The sequence below is a fragment of the Aureobasidium pullulans genome, assembly GCF_000721785.1.
Source record: "Aureobasidium pullulans EXF-150 unplaced genomic scaffold scaffold_19, whole genome shotgun sequence".
Taxonomy (NCBI): domain Eukaryota; kingdom Fungi; phylum Ascomycota; class Dothideomycetes; order Dothideales; family Saccotheciaceae; genus Aureobasidium; species Aureobasidium pullulans.
The window spans coordinates 112297-129667 of NW_021941039.1; the positions used below are offsets into that span (position 1 = coordinate 112297).

The window sequence follows — 17371 nt, forward strand, 5'->3', positions numbered from 1 at the left end:
TCATAGTCGTTTGTTCTACGAAGAACGCGATGAGAAAAGTGCCTCTCAGCCGACTCCGCAAGCTTCGGAATGCAATCCTTGGCGTCTGGTATGCTCACTCCCCGTTTCAACAAGGGGCTGGGATATCGCATTTCTTATCGATTTTTGCACAACGTCTTCGATAAGTTATGGCATCTTATGCCGTCATGATGCTCTGCTTGGACCTTATGCCGTCATTTCCACCTGTCTTCATACTTTTATGCTGTCATGATCTTGCTTTGCATCATTTCCCCAACGGCTGTCATTTCTACTTTTGGCATGACTTCCTGAAGAGGTGTTTTGTGGTCATGGCTTGCACAGATATGGTAAAACAACCATTTTAGTAATGACATAAGACTATCTATCGATGGGTCTGTGATCAGATGCTGACGAAAGATCATGCCGCGAACCCTTTGAGCTTTGAGTGTCAGAATCAGAGAAATTAGTATAGAAGAAATGGCTATGTACAATTTGATTCAAACATAGGAAATGTTGTCGATGAACGTCCTGCACAATAGTATCAACCTCCGCCATTAATCATAGATCCGGTCTGTACATCTTCCTTGTGGGTATATCCTGTTTTTCGTTCTCTGCCTGGCAAGGCAACTCGCGAGTTTGTTTCTCGATGGTCGAATGCCATCATAGAGGCAATTTCTTTCAGGGCAAGACTGTTCGCGCCAGCGCTTGTCTTGTGAAGCGAGTAGAACAGGACAGTCGAGAGACGTGGTTGACATGATTAAGCATGAGACGGTCCAGCCTGCGACTCTGCAGTTCGTGCTGCTGCCGCTCTAGCCTGCTGCATGACCTTCACAGCCTCCCTCTCCTTCTTTCTTGCCTGCTTCTCCTTCTTTTTCTCTGCTTCTCTTACCACTTGTGTCTCCATCGACCTTTTCCTATCCGCCTTCCACTTCTTGCCCTTCCGCTTTGGTGGATTCAATTTTCTTCGCTCAGCTTTGGCCGTGAGCCTCTCGCGTCTTTCTTCTTCCTTTATGCGTCTCGCGTGGTCTCTGAGATCTTCGGGCCCCTTAGGTTCCTTTCCTTTACTTCCGTTGGCTTTCCAGACTTGTAACGCTACGTCCTTTTGAGCCATCAGTCTGGCATGTTGTGCAGACACCGGTCTGTTGCCGATGGGAATGAAGGTGGCTTCGAAGAACCCTGCAGAAGTGTCTCTACAGGCATATTGACTGAGGGGTTCATTTTGTTTCCTTGCTTCCTCCGCTTTCCCCATTTCGTCCTCCTTGCTTAGTCGGTCGAACATCTTTTGCTGCGCTGCGGATCGTTGCCTCGAAGGATTGGCCCTCCTCTGACTGTCTTCTGTTGGAGAGTCCTCGGGGAGTGGTTCCTCGGGCATATGTTCTTCCATCTGTATATCGCGGACTCGTTTGCTCGGATCTGCCTCTATCCATCGATTCTCCTCAGCTCTGGGCTTCTCCGTTCGTGCGGCATTTCGCTTTTTGACTGCCAGGTTCTGGCCCTCGATACTCCTCTGCATGTGAGCTTCGGCGCTTTCTCTTTGCAGTGACCTGGGATCAGGCTCGTTGACGTTATTAGATTCTGGAGCAGTCTCGATCCGCGGTCCGGGAAGGGGTTGAGGAATTGGCTCGGGCGTAGGTGCTGCACGCGCGCTGACGTTTGGATCATATCTGTCCCTTCTCCTGATCCAGTCCGCGACCGCTGCTTCGTTGGCAGTCTCTGCTGCCGTCCATGAATCTGGGAATGTTGTGTCACCGACAGGCTTCCATCTGATAAGATACTGTAAACTGCCATCGATGTGTTTCTCGTCGATGATGCGGGATATCGTCATCTCAGGCGATTCGACGACTGGATCAGTGGTCGTTTGAACTTTCGGCTCGGTAATTGGCTCAGCAAGCATACTCACATCCGGCTGTGCAACTGGCTCGGTGACCATTTCCACGTCCGGTTCGGCAGCAACAACACTTGAGCGTTTTCACCTGGGCTTCTTCGCTTTCGCTTTCGCTTCCTTCTGCCGCTCTTTGATCAGCTCCCAATCTCTTACAGCCTCCTCATTGGCATTGTCCGCTGGCTCCCAGGTATCCTCAAATGCTCTACCGTTGATGGGTTGCCACTTGATCCTGTACTTGAGCACACCACCAACGACTTTCTCGTCAACAATATCGATAAGTGGATACTCTTCTTGACTGTGTTCTAACCTCTCTTCTGCCGTTGGGATCGCAGACGACGGGTCCAGTGATTTGCGATGTGCTGCTCTGCGAGAAGGTGCCAGATGAGGTGGGAGCTTGAGCTTTGGCGTTCTGCTGGCTGATGCGCTTGACGCGGGGGTGCTCGATGAGGGTGTTTGAGCCGCAGACCTTTGGGACGCTACAGCGAGCATGGGGTGTATGCTCGTGTACATCTCGTCATCTTCATCATCGGTGATAAAGTCCGCGTCTTGCATGATGGCGCTAGGGAAGATAGAACTACTCTGTGAGGAGATGAGAATGATAGGTTCGCTTTTCCGCGATTTTGCTCGGACGGTGGCTTGAGAGCTTGCGGGCTGCGCTAATTGACCTTCAGGAAGGTCTGGCACATCCTCCATTGTGATATCAACGGCATGACCATCTTCATCGAAAATCGGAGGCTGATCGTTTGTTGCTGTCTGTGGCGCGGATGCCGAAGGTTGATCTTCAGTCGCTACATGTGCTTCGAATGATGTTGGAGGCTGGTCATCTGCCAGGGTATCTCGCTCGAGGGAGAGTGCCTGGCTGGGTTCAAAAGCGAGTGGAAGGCGCAGATTAGAGGCTATTGCGGGTGGTGGTGACATAGATAGGAACCTCGAGTCAGACAGTTGGTCACTGCTGGGCAATCTACGGTTACGCAGTTCTTCCCAGTCTTCGGCTGACATTGCAGCAACTCGTTGCTTCGCCAAACGCTTTTGTGCAGAAAGCTGATCTGGGCGCGGCAATGCCTGTACTGCTGGCTCGTGGGAGTGATCGACTGGGCAATCCATCTGGGAGTCTTCGCATACTGGCTCACGGCTTTCCATAACTTCATGGGTTCCTTGTCTTGTGAGACTGCTGAAGTTCGGTTGAGAAATTGATTTCTGATGTTGTTCTCCGTTCTCGACTCCGTGTTCATCCATTGTCGCTTCAGGATGCGGTGTACCTTGCAAGACAGTGTCGTCGTCGTCATCCATCAAGTCAAAATGCTCGGTAGCTTCTTCAAAGCCTGCACGATCCTGTTGTGCGAGTCGTGTTCGTCGTTGATGATTTGAATACTGGAGGCTGTCGTTGTCCAGGAATGTCGAAGCCATTGTTCCCATATCTAGTCCTTCGAATTCGTGTCCATGTTCCAAGTCGGAGCGATGCCGCTCGTCATGTTGATATTCTGGAAGCGAAGGCTCCTCTGATACCAAAAATGATGGGTCGTATACACGTTGGCTTGGACTTTGGATTGACCATTCGCAAGAGCTTGACAGAGTGTCTCCCTGCTCTGCCGATTGCTCATATGCAAATGGCGAGCTCGATCGTTCACCGTCCGATTCGATGGTTTTTGCGTTTGCGTTTGTGTTCACACTCTGCTCCAACGCTGGGATAATTGGACCGGTCCTTGCTTGAAGACGATTGAGCACATCCTCGACGAAATAAGAAGTTGCATCTTCCAGGTCAATCTTCTTTCTCAAACATGGACCAATATCGTCAGACCAGTCCTCAGCTTTTTCTGGGTTGTTCCTGAGAAACATTTTGGTTATTTCCGTGTCGCTAGGCAGAGATCGTCCCTTGAATACCGTGTCCAGATTTGTCTCAATAACACTGACAAGGAAGAAGTGTGAAATTTGTTGGAACATGTTTTCTGCTTCGGGGTCAATCACAACAGGGTCCTTCAACTCCGGAGGTATAGGAAGACGTCTGATAGACTCGGTGAGCCATCCTCGTACGATTCTCCGTCGAGGCTGCTCTAGAACCTGTTGAGGATCGTCTCCCTCGACTCCGTACACGGTCTTGGTCATATCGATAGTCACTTTCACCAGAGCCAGGTAAAGTTCATGCGAAAAGATCCATTCCCGCTGCCGTCTAGCCTTGACAAAGAGTAGTTGGCGTTGTTCTCTGGTCATGTCGGGTGTTTCAGTAGACATCAAAATCAACTCGTGTTTCATTTCGTCAATCAGATCCTCGGCGGCTCTGATGATCTGGACATGTCTGTCAAATAAAGTTTCTGACTTGGCACAAGCTGGCGAAAGATATTCTTCCGCATGTTGCGAGAATGATGAGTCTTGCTCATCGCTGTCCCCGCTGATTTCTGGTGCTTGGGATAATACCCTCGGTGCGACAACCCTAGGCGTGTTATCATTCGTGCTGGACGATCGACTCAGACGGGGAGTCCTGAGCTGTCTTGAGAGTAGAGTAAAGCCGCCCGATGATGGTCCAGCAGCAGGTTGAGTGTGCATGTCGCTACGTGTAGCTTCAAGACCTTCCGAAGCCGCATCATGGTACAAAGGAACATCGGAATGCAACCCCGCATGCCTCGCATCTAGCGCATCCAGATCCATGGGGTCGCTGGTGGGGATGTTGACATTCGTACTTCTTGGAGTCGACGGTTCTCTGAGAATTTTGCCAGCCGGAGACAGCTGGCCCTTCGCCATGCTGGTAGGATCGTGGGAAATTAAAATTATGTTGTTGTTTCACGTGCGATAGGCGTTGCAGATTGGGCAAAATCTTCAAGGTTCAACCACGTTGAGAGGCGGGGCGTGCCCCTGCCAAGGATTTCGCTTGTCGACTCCGGGTTGGTTTGACTACCCTTGTCATTCTCCTTGAACGTCAAGTCTCAACTTACATATCTTTCGTTCAAAAGAATGTGAATCTCAGTGCAATAACCTTCAAACAGAGTTGGCCTCTTTGATGGCAAGAAAGGTGTCGTTGTGCGGCTATCCATAGGGGTGATGCTTTTCAGACAATTAAGATTTCGATTCCAAGGTTCTTTGTAAAAAAATCTCTTTGCATATTGCTGGACGTACGAGAAAGACAATAACCTCTCGTGGACTCATGTGCTGCGCAATAGGGAAGGTGAGCAAAGAGGTGGTCGATTGGGGTGATCAACTGGATCGAACACAGGCGCATCTCTTAGACGCTTTGCATGGGCGACTGCTCTTTCCGCTTCTCGTCACAGTCAAATTGCGCAAATCACCTTTCCGAAGGATGACGGGTTGCTATTCGTGGAGTCTTGAGCCTCGACACCGAAGTAGGGTGCTGCCGCAGAGGACCCGTGTCGTACCGCTGATGGTGACTGTTGTCACGGTAAATCTGACAACGCTCGGAGCGGACCAGGCACTGCGCCCCCTGTGCTGACGCTTCCCTCCAATGGCAAAGGAAGTACCACGTTGAACAGTGTCAGTGGCGGGCTGGTAAGCTTTCGTGTTCGGGGAAGTGATACTTTCTACCTGCCTACAGGTCCCCTATGCTCATCGTCGTCGGTCTTGTGAGGCTCTGCAGTGGAAGCAATACTGTTGGCGAGAGCAGAGTGGCCTTTACTTCCCTGTCCGACACTCGACATCGCATTGGATGTCGCTGATTTGAGCGAGAGGTTGACTTTGGTGGAGCTCTGATATAGTCTAGCAGAGCGGTAGGAGTAGTTCTACCATGATTTATGGAATGGGCAGGTGCAACACAGCGGCTGTTGATCATGACTTGTCTAGTGTTCGTCATATCAGTAAGTGCGCCTCGAAGAGTTCGCCATCGTTTTCGGCATCAAGCAAGTTGACTCTGAGAATCATGTTTCGCGTTCCCGATCTCTGAGTATGAGCCCGACGATACTTTCAACTGCCGAAATTCGAGTGAGTGCCGACCCTACCAATGGAACGGACTGTCGCATTGTAATGATATTGTATGCTGTTCATGTGACTGTCAACCCCAGGATCAATCTTGTCGTATACAGTTTCGCACGAAATCTGACTTCATCACGACCAGTGTAACTCTTGGATTCAATCTCGGAGGTAGGCTTGTGTCTGTGGGCGGTGTACTGGTATCGTTGTGTTCTAGGCAGAGGTACGCCTGGATAAGGTTGGAAAGCAGTCTGATGGATCCAGCTCCCTCGCAAGGCGTACTGGAGATCAGCGCAGTGGAGTCGCCGAGAACTTCACGTAGCTTGTCCGCATAAGCAATCGCAACATCGGATCGCAAAATGAACTTCAAGGACGAGGCCTAATTGGCAGCGAGGTCATTTGTCTTGATCGAAACGCCGAATGTGAGAGCGCCAGCACCAATGGGTGGATCGAATCCAGTAGAGCGAGGAGGGTTAGAGCGATGAGGGTTTGAGCGGACGAATTGATCTTGGAAGTTTGCGTATTTTCTTTGTTGGAAATGTCCTCCCCAGCAGAAGGAGATTGAGATTTGGAGAGCTGGCTCGGCTGTCTCGGGATCCAGTGGGAGGACTCTGATGTGATGAGTCCGTATTGTACTCGACCGACCACAAGCCGAGCAGGGTGATGTGGTGGAATTTGAGCCCCATAAAGGAGCCGACCACTTTGAGAAGACCGGACGGGACCTGATCGCCACGGCGAAGCTTGAAAAGATTGAAAAAAGGAAAAAAGTTTCTGATCTCCCTGGCCAAAAGTACAACCCACCATACCATTCTACAGGTACCAAATGGTGAGCAAAAGGATGGAGTAGCTGGGAATCGAACCCAGAACCTTCTCCACTCAGTAATGCTATGGAAGCAATGCTAAGAAGATGTCATACCACTAGACCACAACCCCAATTGTTGGGGCAAGATTTCGGTGTAGCCATACAACACTCTCAGCGTGCTTGGCATCGACGAGGAGCACGATACAGTTGCAGGCCAGGGTAAGTAGATGTGTGCAACGGAGGGAGAGCAGAAGGAAAACTTCGACAAGTGGTAATTTCCGAGGATTTGCCGTGGGTGGTGGAAAAAGGTGAAACTATTGTTTGACAGCAGTCAATGCTCGATGAAGAGTAAAGACTTCACAAAGATCGATACTTGCTGGTGCCTGTTTGCTTGTCCTTGAAGATGACGTGCCTGGAATGCAACCACTCGAAGCTTCATGAAAGACTGTGCTTGTTCGGGGCACCAGACCTCTTGGGCAAGCATATGTATCCTGTCGCACTGTTTGAGAGTTACTCTATCGAATCAGTGTGGATTGGCGTTCGACTTGTGGCCGGAAGAGAGCTGGACATCGTTTCGGTATCGGCATCGGAAGACTCACGATGAGCCTTTGAAGCAGCGGATACTTGAGAGCTCGTCCTGAGTCCACCGTATGGATGAAGAGCGAACAGACCTTGTGTTGGCACATAACAGAGGACGGACAGAGAGCCCGACTGTTGAAGACGAGCACGATGAGAATCTGTTCTGACTCTTCCAAGGCCTATTTGATGCTTCCAAGTCTAATCGCTTGTGGCAGTCTCTTGTCCACAGGTTCATAAGTCCACCGGTTGGTCGCACCTCCATCAATTCATCACAGTTGATCAGGTCTCGTGGTCTAGCGGTATGATACTCGCTTAGGGAGGTTATTCCATAGCAAACCTTGAAAACTCTAAGCCAATTGCGAGTGGTCCCGGGTTCGATTCCCGGCGAGACCCTTCCTTTTGCTTGTCCTGATGTTGTTTTGGGTTATAAAAGGGGTTGGGATGAAGGTGGTGGAGTTTCGGGAAGTTTTTTGGAAAATTTTGGTCGAAAGTTTTTCTTGTTCCAGAGAGATCGGTGAGCATGTGAGAGCATGAAATTACCTTCTTCCTCATTCAGATGCCATCTTCTGCCCATTACCAGTGTGTTGATAGTGATTTTTTTGGTTGTGTGGTGGACGGGAAAGCTTCGGAGGGAAGGGGCATTTTTGGCTGAGTTGGGTTGATGTAGCCCGAAAGCTGGGGTGTCGGAGCAGAGTGCACCGAGCACATGAGATTGTGAACATGGCAAAGGCAGAGAATACTAGCGACAGCGATGAGTGCTGGTGAAGCAAGTAGTGGGATGTCAGAAAAGTTGCGGGACGGGAACGAGAAAGCTCAAAGTCAAGTGCCTCTTTCCTTTTGAGTCCGCTCATGCGGATTGCGTCATGAACATTCCCGGCCATCAGGGTCCAACCTTCTCCACAGGCATCCTCCAGCCTCCAACGACATGCCGCGACGAGATCAAGAATTTTGTGCGAAAAACGCATCCGTCAAATCATCCTCGACTGTCGAGGACTGCGAAAGCACATGGCAAGATACAACAGACCTCTTTCTCTTGGTTACTCGATCGAAGGACTTGCAAAGTCCGGCGACTTCGAACATACTGACATGTTCCCGGGCATCAACCTCAACCACAATGTGGAGAAGAGCTACAGGCAGAGTTTCGAAGACATGACGGATGCAAAGGGTCAAGCCCTAGCAGATTCACCAGCCAACCAATTAAGAGAGTTCGACGCCTAGCTTTGCGTTCTTGCTGCAAAGTTGGATGCGACTCACTTTGACGGCACCATCCTGCTCTTCTGTATTCGCTAGTGCTTTGCTATAAGTATCTTGTTAAGCGTTAGAAGATTAAGATGATCGATCTTGTCCACGATTAGTGCATCTAAGGGACACATAGACTATCTTAGCTGTCCCCTAATAAGGGCAAAGACAGCCGACGGCTTATCTACTATAACTTTACTAGTTTTAGCTTACTATACGTTATTGGTGCAACGACCCCGTAGCCGCCTAGCTTCGTAATGATAGTGATAATTGATTCTGTGACATTCTAGAAGGAATTCTGCCTAATGTGGCTCTTAGACATATGTTATTGGCGTGGCTGTTAAGAAGGAGAAATGTGTTCTAGCGGGAGAATTGAGCACCTATCTGATGAATCTATAGCGTGTTATGAACTTCCATAGCCACAATACATGTTACTAGTCAAGTCTGCGTCATCCGATCATCATCTATCTACTCGTATAATCGATGCTGTCCTTCAACATACTTGGCTGCATGTTGGTTGCACCTCTTTCATCCCTGCTTATACCGACACAATACGTAGTAAAGGCGATCCTGCTTTTAGATGCGGTAGCTCTCCCGTAAGACTACCTTAATCCAGTGTTGAAGCTTGTGTTCCAATCCCATGCGGGCATATAGGACCCCTCGTTGGCATAATCTGGGAACGAGGATATGACCTCTAAATCCATGAATGGTGGTGCTATCTCTTGGTGCGATTGAGGCCTTGTAAAGAACCCGTTCGAGATACAATCTATGTTAGGCGCGTCACCAAGAGGGTTTTCCAACTTTTCTTTACCAGCTAGGGCAAGGAAAGTTAGCGAAATCGGGGGATGCAAGTTGCAAGATGGTGAAACTTACACGATCTGATGTTCGCAAATCTCGAACTGTACGAACGTCTGAATTCGCACCACCAAAGACCGAAGCCCTCTGAGGATGATAGTATGCTATCAATACCTTCATCTAGGGCAGAAAGGGCCTTCAGTGCCGTAAGAGCTTTATATAACAGGCGAGAAAGTTTGGAGATCTCAAATCCAAGAACCAGAGTTAGGCTGGAGCCAAGGCCATACCGGCTGCTAATAGCTTCTATGACATTTAGCTTTGTTCCAAGACGAACGCCGGCATCTAAGCGACGCTCGTCGACCACATTTGTGTTCATCGTCGCCAGGAAGCTTCGAAGATGCTTTCCAATCTTTTGTATAGCCGGAACACAGTCGCTGAGGAAGCCGGCGATTAGAATCTCTTGCTTCGACGACCAGCCACGACTCTTCTCAAAGGCGTGAAAGTCGTCTGCGAGTGACATGCAAGAGCACACTAGCAATAGTCGATCGTAAAGCTTGATGGACCGCGCCTTTCGCTTGCATTGGAGGGCCAGAATGGGATGCAGATGCATGATTCTAGGATCCTGAATGAGGAGGTCGGGAGTTTGGACTTGGATGCTCAACAGTTCCGGTATGTACGGCTCGAATTGCGCAATAGCTGATGTTAGTAGATCCTTGACAAGTTCTGGCTGTCTTGAAGGGTGACTCTGTATCCTATTCGAAGGCAAGATGGGAAGAAAGCTCGTTGATTCCTGCGATTGAGCTCTGATCATCAACGCATCCCTCCAGGTTCCTGATTTGCTTATGTCGGAGAGTAAGGCTCGAATGTGATCATTAATCGCCGTGATTCTGTCTTGGATGGGCAGCAGAACTTCGTGCGGACTTGCGAGAAGAAGGCTCGCTCCTTCGTTCATATACATAGCAGCATCGTTACAAGATTGAGCGAGATTGGCGAGAGAGCCTGGTTCTTGGTCCATTTGTAGTAGTGGTCCTGTGTTAGAGGCCTGGAAGTAGTATAACATAAAACCAGAAGGTGCAGGAGTCTGATGGCTGAATGCCCTACCTGGATCTCGGCGACTATAATTCTGGCAGATACCGCTGCTATCAGCGACGGAAACGACCCTCCGAGCTCTGCGATGTGACCTCGCCTCTCATTGTCCTGGGAATAAGGAGTGGGAAACTCGTTCCAAGGGTTTAGGATCATCTCTCTGTAGTCGCCGGTAGTTACATGCATAGCTTGCAGACGACCACGCTAAGAGGCCTAGTCTACAGTGTACTGTACTGCTTCGATATTCAAACTATCAAACTTTCTATCTAGGTCAGAAGCCCCTCGATCCTGTCCCAGGTGCTCGGTAGCCTAAGCTGACTGATCGTCAAGGTGTTCTTGCTACAGACTTCGTATTTGCGAGGATTGAGCGGAAAGACGTCTATCCCTCGTTAGAACAGTCGTTAGCCTCTCATGCCTAGCTTACGATCCTGCTTAGATGATCGTTCGTCTCGAATTTTCACAGCTTCATTGTGCGTCTTTGATCTATGCCAACATTGTGTGGTCAGGGTAGATGAAGCACCGCGTATAGCTACAATAGGAGATTTGGCGTTTAGCATAGCTTCGTACTCCAGCCATGTTGAGTAGTGAACAAGTACAGAGATGAATTCAGCAGTTTTCGAACCGTATCAGGGTTAGGGGTAACAAGACAATCCTTATATAGCTGAAAGCGTAAATCATGGCGCCACATTCCTGCCATGGTCTACCAAGAAGATAAATCGCGCGATGATCTGTTTGATCAGCCCTAACGGCAAGTTCGGCACGCTACTAGTTCCGCGGAGCTCTCCGCCGACTGACGCGTCACACCTAGAAAACGTCATAATTTGTCTCCATGTGATTGTTTGAATCGCGTACCCGCATGCATGGCGTATTTCGGAAAGGAGAGAACAAGGACATACTGCGCACCTTACTTCTCTTGCTCGCGTCTGTTTTGTTCGCTCAGCATCTAGCACCCAGCATCCACAACAGACCTTGCATAACACACTATGGCAATCGAGAATGTGTTGATTGAAGGGGACGAAGGTCTTACCGCTGTTTGTTGCACAAGCAACCTCACACTCCAGGTACGAACCGCTCAAAAATTCTTTGTTGGATCACCCCTTGATAAAGCATCTCTTAGGCTATAAACAACTTCCTTGAAAGAGTCAAGTGCCAGGACGACAAGGAACGGCTTCCCCATACCCTCACCTTGATTCTAGATCTTGGAATGACCTATAGCGGTGCCTCTGCAGAACTTCGAGGAGAGGATCCAAGTACTTCTGTTCGAGGGCCATTCTTAGGCATGGGCTATTTTCGCATACATGAGGTACTTAAAGAGATGATAGAGCATACAGGATCTGATCTCCTGGAGAGCGACTGGTTCCTCGTCCTGGATGAACGCTCTGACGAGACGCAATCTGCTGTCATGGTCAATGTTGGAGACCTGGGAGTTCGTTCGTTGCGGGTTGACTACCCTGTGTCAGCGCGATATCTGGCTGCTGCGGCCATTGCCAACCCTCCAATCGACGAGTTGGCAGAGACGGTCGGGGAGGGTGGAATCTTGCGGGATTGAATGACATTAGATCTCCCATGCTAGTTGGCCTTCACAGTTCTTGCAGCTCCCTAGCTAGGCGACGGGTAAAGTAAGCTTGATGTTTTTGTGATAAGAAATTGAAGGCTTCATCTATTTGAGAGTATTATGACCCAAAAATTCACGAATCTTGCCACTTTGAAATTAGCTAATACACGACAACATACCATCATCTGGGTCCCGGACTCTGGTCTGCGAAATCTGACACCATAAAATCATGCAACAAAGGACGCCGCCACCAGAGGCCTCAAAGCAGGGGACTTCTCCTGTCCAAGAAGCTCGCGGATCACGACTTTTGCGTCTCCACTAGTGGCTACCATCAAACCCGAAGGGATCACCATATCCAAGTCCGTGGTTAGAAGCATGATCCGAGTACCATCATTCATCAGAAACTCCCTTCGAAGGTGCATCGGGAAGGTACCATTGCCATCGGGAAATGGAGCGTAGATGTCCTTATCACTTAACTCTGATGATCGGGTCAAGTTAGACATCGGCTTTTGAGATTCGTGTATGCCAAGGATGCAATATACTTACCTCTCTTAGCGGCAGCATAGCCACCACCGCTGAGTTTCTTGAATTCATGACCGTCGTTCAAAGGCGATGTTCCGGAGTTCGCACCTGAGCACAGAGGCCTAGCATTACAAGTCAGCCCTGTTGTGTCTTCTGAGAGGACTGATAAGATATGTACGAGTTTCCAATAGTATTCATGTCGACTGCGACGGTGAATGAACACGGAGCCACATTGCCACAACCCCCATTGGCGATTGGTTTCCGGTATAGATTCCCTCTGAGGTATCCTCCTTCAGCACTATTGTCACTGCGGCTCATACAGCGTAGTGTGGCACCAGCCATGCCTCCTTGCGATGTAGAAGCGTAAGGGTACTCGTCGCAAGTTGGACCATCGTTGTTGTACGGAGAGACACCTGAATTGGCGTTGCAAGCTGAAAGTCCATTAGACATCGTGCATCCTGACCCGCGGCGGCGATTTCGTTCGACACTACTGCTCGGCTGGTCCCAAGTGAGTGATGACGGTAGTCTTGGCGGACCGTAGATGCCATAACAGTCATTGTTGCAAGATTCTGGAAAGTTAGTACAGTCGAGCACGATCATGGCGCCAAAGGTAAATTGACCCAGTGCCAGGATGACAGCGAGAGAGGAGAAAATCTGCATTTTACCGATGGGAAACTTGAGTGTGCTTGTCAAAATATGCCCTTGTTACGACTCGCGACGGACGGCTTTATAGAACATCTTGTCCGGTCATCAGATGTAAGTTACCAAGCTCGGGCGTAAGAGGTCGATCAACCTGGCGAAGTATGCCGCAATAGCGATGATAATGAAATCACCATGATGGTGACGATTCACGCGTATCACTAGCTTGCCGCAGTGAGCTGGAGCCACACGGGCGTAGTCCTCACGCTGCAAGCTACAAACAAGTCTCGCGTACGTTGTACATATTCGTGTCAGACGATTGAGCTTTCGCACACGCAAAAGCTCGTTGATGCTGATTCGCCACAATCAGCGTATTAAGTACATAGCTTTCGGAATGATCCCTTGTCGCAACCTTACTCGCTGATGATTTTTCCTGGCTTGGTCGAAGGCAGATAAAGGTCAATTGGAACGCACCCCTGGGTCAACTCTTGAGAACAAAACGAAAATGCCAGCCTATGCCCTCTTCTTCCTAATCGTCCAGTCCATCCTGTCCGCAGTTGTGGGCGCGGATGAAGGTACCTGCCAACTCGTTGGAACCTACGTATGTAGCTTCCGTCTTCGCTTGAATAATGACTGGTACCGGACTGATCGATTGCCTGGTGTAGGGATTCTGCTACACCACTATGTATCCCGACGGTCAGCCTTGTTTGTCCGATGCTTCCTGCTCGGCGCCCAACGACTATTGCAACGCATTCGATGGTTCGGCTTTCTGCGACTGAGGAAGGTCTTTGTGGTATACGTAGTGCGTGGGGCCGGATCCTCGAAACTGTGGCAGCAAGTGTGAAACAAGGCAGGGACTGGGAGCGGCTCGAATCGAATATGTTGCTTCCTATGCCAAGTTTGGTAACATGGCAAGGGAGTCTGGGCGGCGTTCTGTGGGAGAGACCGGCACCAGACTCCGCCCTTGGAGGACTACTAAAGCGTTGTATGAAGGAACGATGTGGTTGGTTGACTGTCGGAAGTTGGCCGTTCGTTCATCTTGTTATCGTGTATCAGCTTTCTCAATCCTGCATGGACCGGACCCAAGCTCTTGCGAGACTCGGGCGCTTTCTCCAGACCATCGAAATGTCGCATGTTTTCTTTCTCAATAGAGACACCCGCAATTACTCTGTTAACATTTCGACGCTGCTATTCCGAAAGTCCTCTGCTACGACTCCTTATTCGCATTCTACTGTAAATCACCTTGACAATTGCTCCTTGTGACGCAAATTTTAACCTTTTTGGGCTTTGCCGGGAGCTGACCGTGCGGTCAGATCCGAGAAAACGGTGATATGTACCAAGGCATTTCGGGGACCTAACGGCCGAATGAGCTGCACGTGTCACCGACGTCTTCTTTTTTTTTGGCAAAGGTAGGTTTAAGGTTTCAATCATCTCGAAAAATCTTTTGTTAGAGCAAAAGGTCGATCAGTAACATCAACTAGTTGCAATGACTATGGTCTATAGGATAGTGAAGTGACATTCAGTGTCTGTTATGGTGCAAGTATAATCACGGAAGAGACATCACAGACGAATTATGATCAAAAACGACTTTTGCTAGTATAGAGTAGACACCGAGTGGCACAGAGATACACTGTTACTCGTGGGACAAGCAGTAAACATTATTGGATCCCTAGCATTCGCTTAATCGAGGGAACTCAATCGAGTTTCTTGGCTCGTCATGCTAATATATAAGATCTGATAATGATGCGTTTGAATTCTCCTAACCTGAACAAGAGCCTCCAAAATTCCGATCACGCAACTCCGTCACTAAACATGAAACTCTGCAATACTGCGATTGCGACTCTTTTAGTCTTCTCCCCGTCGGTTCTCAGCTCCGTGTGTCCTGCACCACAATGTGACACATCCACGGGCTATCTCTGCGGTGTTTGTGATCCCAATGATCCTCAGATCTGCACTGTTGGAGGCACACAACACACCTGTCAAAAATCTGTGGATGGAAACGGCGGCGGGGTAAGTTTGTGCACAGATCATCACGACACTGCGTTGCTGACTTAGCATGCGACCGCAACAGAGCTGTATCTCAGCTGTGAGTATTCTTTGTCTATTTCTTCCATAATCGATATCTGACTATTGGTAGTGTTACTATCACACTGCTACAGGTGACAGCATTGGTTACGAAGCTCCGTACACTCAGGTATGGGTGCTCTATCGACACTCTACCTTTGATTGACCGAAAAGCTTACATAAATATATAGTGCTGCTAAGCAAGACTTAACAGCCCCTCTGCAAAGAAAGCATCGACCATTCGAACATCCTGACCGTTCCTTTGCTGTGACTCTGCAGTGTCAGAATCTTCCGAGTGTAGACAGTCACATATCATCTGTATATTTTTGCACATATATCGGTCACACCATACTTTCCGAGCTATCTCTATCTAGGAATATCATCCTCTATTGATATTTTTTGTCACCCTTCATGGACGCAAACGTTATCACGCCTACCATGTCTCGCTTTATGAAGACTAGCCAAATGCTCATTGCAATGATAGTCTTTTCGGCAGGCGCAGATGGCAAGGCAGACGACCCTTGCGACCTTCTTGACAATTTGCGAAATAGGATTTTCAACCATGAGACCTCAACACTATCTGAATGAGTAACTCCACTATGCATGCATGACAGAGAGTTACGAGATATTGCGACCTGCCTTGGGTATGTTAGCTGCTCGATCAGGAGACTGTCTTAAGTGGAAGTTTATTGATGAAAATTCGTGGTTGATGTGCGTTCGAAGATACACGTTCCTGCGTCAGCCGACGGCTGAGAAGGTGAGGAGAAACGGGGCTTGACACTCGCGGATGGTGGCAGAAATTGTTCGCTAACAGACGAATGGGGTATTAAACCCTGTGTTCGATATCAGACGGACAAGTAAGCAGTAAGGAAAAGTGACAGGGTTACCAGGGAGTGATAGGAGATGGAGACATGGCTGAGGAGAAGACATGTATGGTCTCCTCGCCGAGTTGATGGCTTTGAGGTAAGTTTTTGGGGGTGTGCTGTGTTCGACGTGTCTTCAACCTCCGTGTGGTGGTGTGACATGTCAGTGTTGCTGGAGACATGAGGAGGAGAACAAGTATAGGGATCAGGCCCAAGACTGCGAAGCAGCGCCCCAGTGGAAAGGGGACCTTGTTAACCGTGACCAGGTAGTACACGTTGACACCATGCTGCTCGGTAGTGTACAGCTCGTGCATCAAGACATGATACCTCAGTAGAAAACAAATCAACAATCCACATCATCTCACACCATCTCCCCTTCACCTCCCAAAAACAGGTTAACCACACAACCCCAAAAAAACCAACCACCCCCAACGAAACCAGCCGCAGTGGCTCAATGGCAGAGCGTTGCCCAGCACTATCCCCTTTGAAAGTGTGGTACCGATGATTTGGAATACGAGCGTCTTATTGGATAGAATTTGTATTTATGGATTACACCCCCCCGGTATTTCACTCGAAAAGGTCAGGTGTTGAGGCAGAGATTCGGAGTTCGATCCTCCGCTGTGGCGATTATCTTTTTTTTGCGCTTTTTTTGGCGGTGGTGATGGGATGGTGTTGCCTGGTTTTGGATTGATTGCTGTTGGCCTTGGGGAGAGATGTATGGTGATTCTTTTGCACGACTGGATCACCTGGCTGTCTGAGCAAGAACTGATGTAAACACAACGAGGAGGGCTCATGGCTGGCGCTAGTTTTGTGTTGTTGAGCCATGGCGGAGCCCAAAGAGTGGGGATCCACGTTGCTGTGAATGCGCCTAGCTATCCAAGCATCGAGTCAGAACATCCAATGGAGGGTGACATCTTGAAGAACTACCTTCTCGTCATCAAACATCCAGTACGCCTATATACATGTCTTCAGGAAGGGCGATAGCTCAAGGTATTCGCTGACATCTTCTCTCTCTCAGCAGCGAAAGAAGCGAAATCAAAAAGCCATCTGCTCATGTGTAGTTGTCCGTATAGAGGAACCAGCTTGATCGGAATCCCATGCTTGGAGCTCGACCTTACATACCATGAGAGATGAGTATGAAAGACCTCTATGTCAGACAGATCTCAAATACCGCGCAGAGGAGCATAGCAGAGAAGTTTGGATATAACATATCACTCCGGGCCATGAACCCGCCGTATCTCATCACCTGGATTTGCTCGACGCCGCCCGAGTAGCATAGAATCAAGAGCCAGAGAGGCCTCACCCCGAAAGTTAGGACCAAGAAGAAGGCTACGAGATCCACCATGTCAGACGCTTGAGAGCTCTACTTATCTTGAAGTCGCCGGTGGAGAAGTAAGGGCAAACTTGGGCTCGGAGAGATTTTGAAATTCGGA

At 49.2% G+C, this 17371-nt stretch overlaps 7 protein-coding genes across 7 annotated transcripts; 3 read left to right on the top strand and 4 right to left on the bottom strand.

The window, feature by feature from the left end:
- Positions 1 to 754: 754 nt before the first annotated feature.
- On the bottom strand, positions 755 to 1927 carry M438DRAFT_338075 (uncharacterized protein; the record flags this gene model as incomplete). The annotated part of the gene is made up of 1 exon (XM_029904069.1): positions 755 to 1927. The coding sequence occupies one exon, from the start codon at positions 1925 to 1927 to the stop codon at positions 755 to 757; it is 1173 nt and encodes a 390-aa protein (XP_029757487.1).
- A 39-nt stretch (positions 1928 to 1966) lies between these two features.
- Positions 1967 to 4618, bottom strand: M438DRAFT_338076 (uncharacterized protein; the record flags this gene model as incomplete). Its single annotated transcript, XM_029904070.1, has 1 exon — positions 1967 to 4618. The coding sequence occupies one exon, from the start codon at positions 4616 to 4618 to the stop codon at positions 1967 to 1969; it is 2652 nt and encodes an 883-aa protein (XP_029757488.1).
- A 4160-nt stretch (positions 4619 to 8778) lies between these two features.
- M438DRAFT_348155 (uncharacterized protein) lies at positions 8779 to 10304 on the bottom strand (the record flags this gene model as incomplete). The annotated part of the gene is made up of 2 exons (XM_029906070.1): positions 9288 to 10304; positions 8779 to 9228 (listed from the first exon to the last, which is right to left on the bottom strand). Coding segments are annotated over exons 1-2 (1144 nt in total), but the record flags the coding sequence as incomplete, so codon positions are not given.
- An 845-nt stretch (positions 10305 to 11149) lies between these two features.
- M438DRAFT_348156 (uncharacterized protein) lies at positions 11150 to 11999 on the top strand. Its single transcript, XM_029906071.1, has 2 exons — positions 11150 to 11356; positions 11413 to 11999. The coding sequence occupies exons 1-2, from the start codon at positions 11279 to 11281 to the stop codon at positions 11842 to 11844; spliced, it is 510 nt and encodes a 169-aa protein (XP_029757490.1). The 5' UTR covers positions 11150 to 11278; the 3' UTR covers positions 11845 to 11999.
- On the bottom strand, positions 11961 to 13338 carry M438DRAFT_78214 (uncharacterized protein). Its single transcript, XM_029910318.1, has 3 exons — positions 12551 to 13338; positions 12397 to 12494; positions 11961 to 12328 (listed from the first exon to the last, which is right to left on the bottom strand). Exons 1-3 carry the CDS (start codon positions 13030 to 13032, stop codon positions 12078 to 12080), a joined length of 831 nt encoding a protein of 276 aa, XP_029757491.1. The 5' UTR covers positions 13033 to 13338; the 3' UTR covers positions 11961 to 12077.
- Positions 13339 to 13412: 74 nt separating this feature from the next.
- Positions 13413 to 14022, top strand: M438DRAFT_348157 (uncharacterized protein). The gene has a single exon (XM_029906072.1). The coding sequence runs from the start codon at positions 13517 to 13519 to the stop codon at positions 13853 to 13855; it is 339 nt and encodes a 112-aa protein (XP_029757492.1). The 5' UTR covers positions 13413 to 13516; the 3' UTR covers positions 13856 to 14022.
- Positions 14023 to 14782: 760 nt separating this feature from the next.
- M438DRAFT_348159 (uncharacterized protein) lies at positions 14783 to 15437 on the top strand. The gene is made up of 4 exons (XM_029906073.1): positions 14783 to 15021; positions 15083 to 15097; positions 15149 to 15205; positions 15267 to 15437. Exons 1-4 carry the CDS (start codon positions 14824 to 14826, stop codon positions 15273 to 15275), a joined length of 279 nt encoding a protein of 92 aa, XP_029757493.1. The 5' UTR covers positions 14783 to 14823; the 3' UTR covers positions 15276 to 15437.
- Positions 15438 to 17371: the final 1934 nt, after the last annotated feature.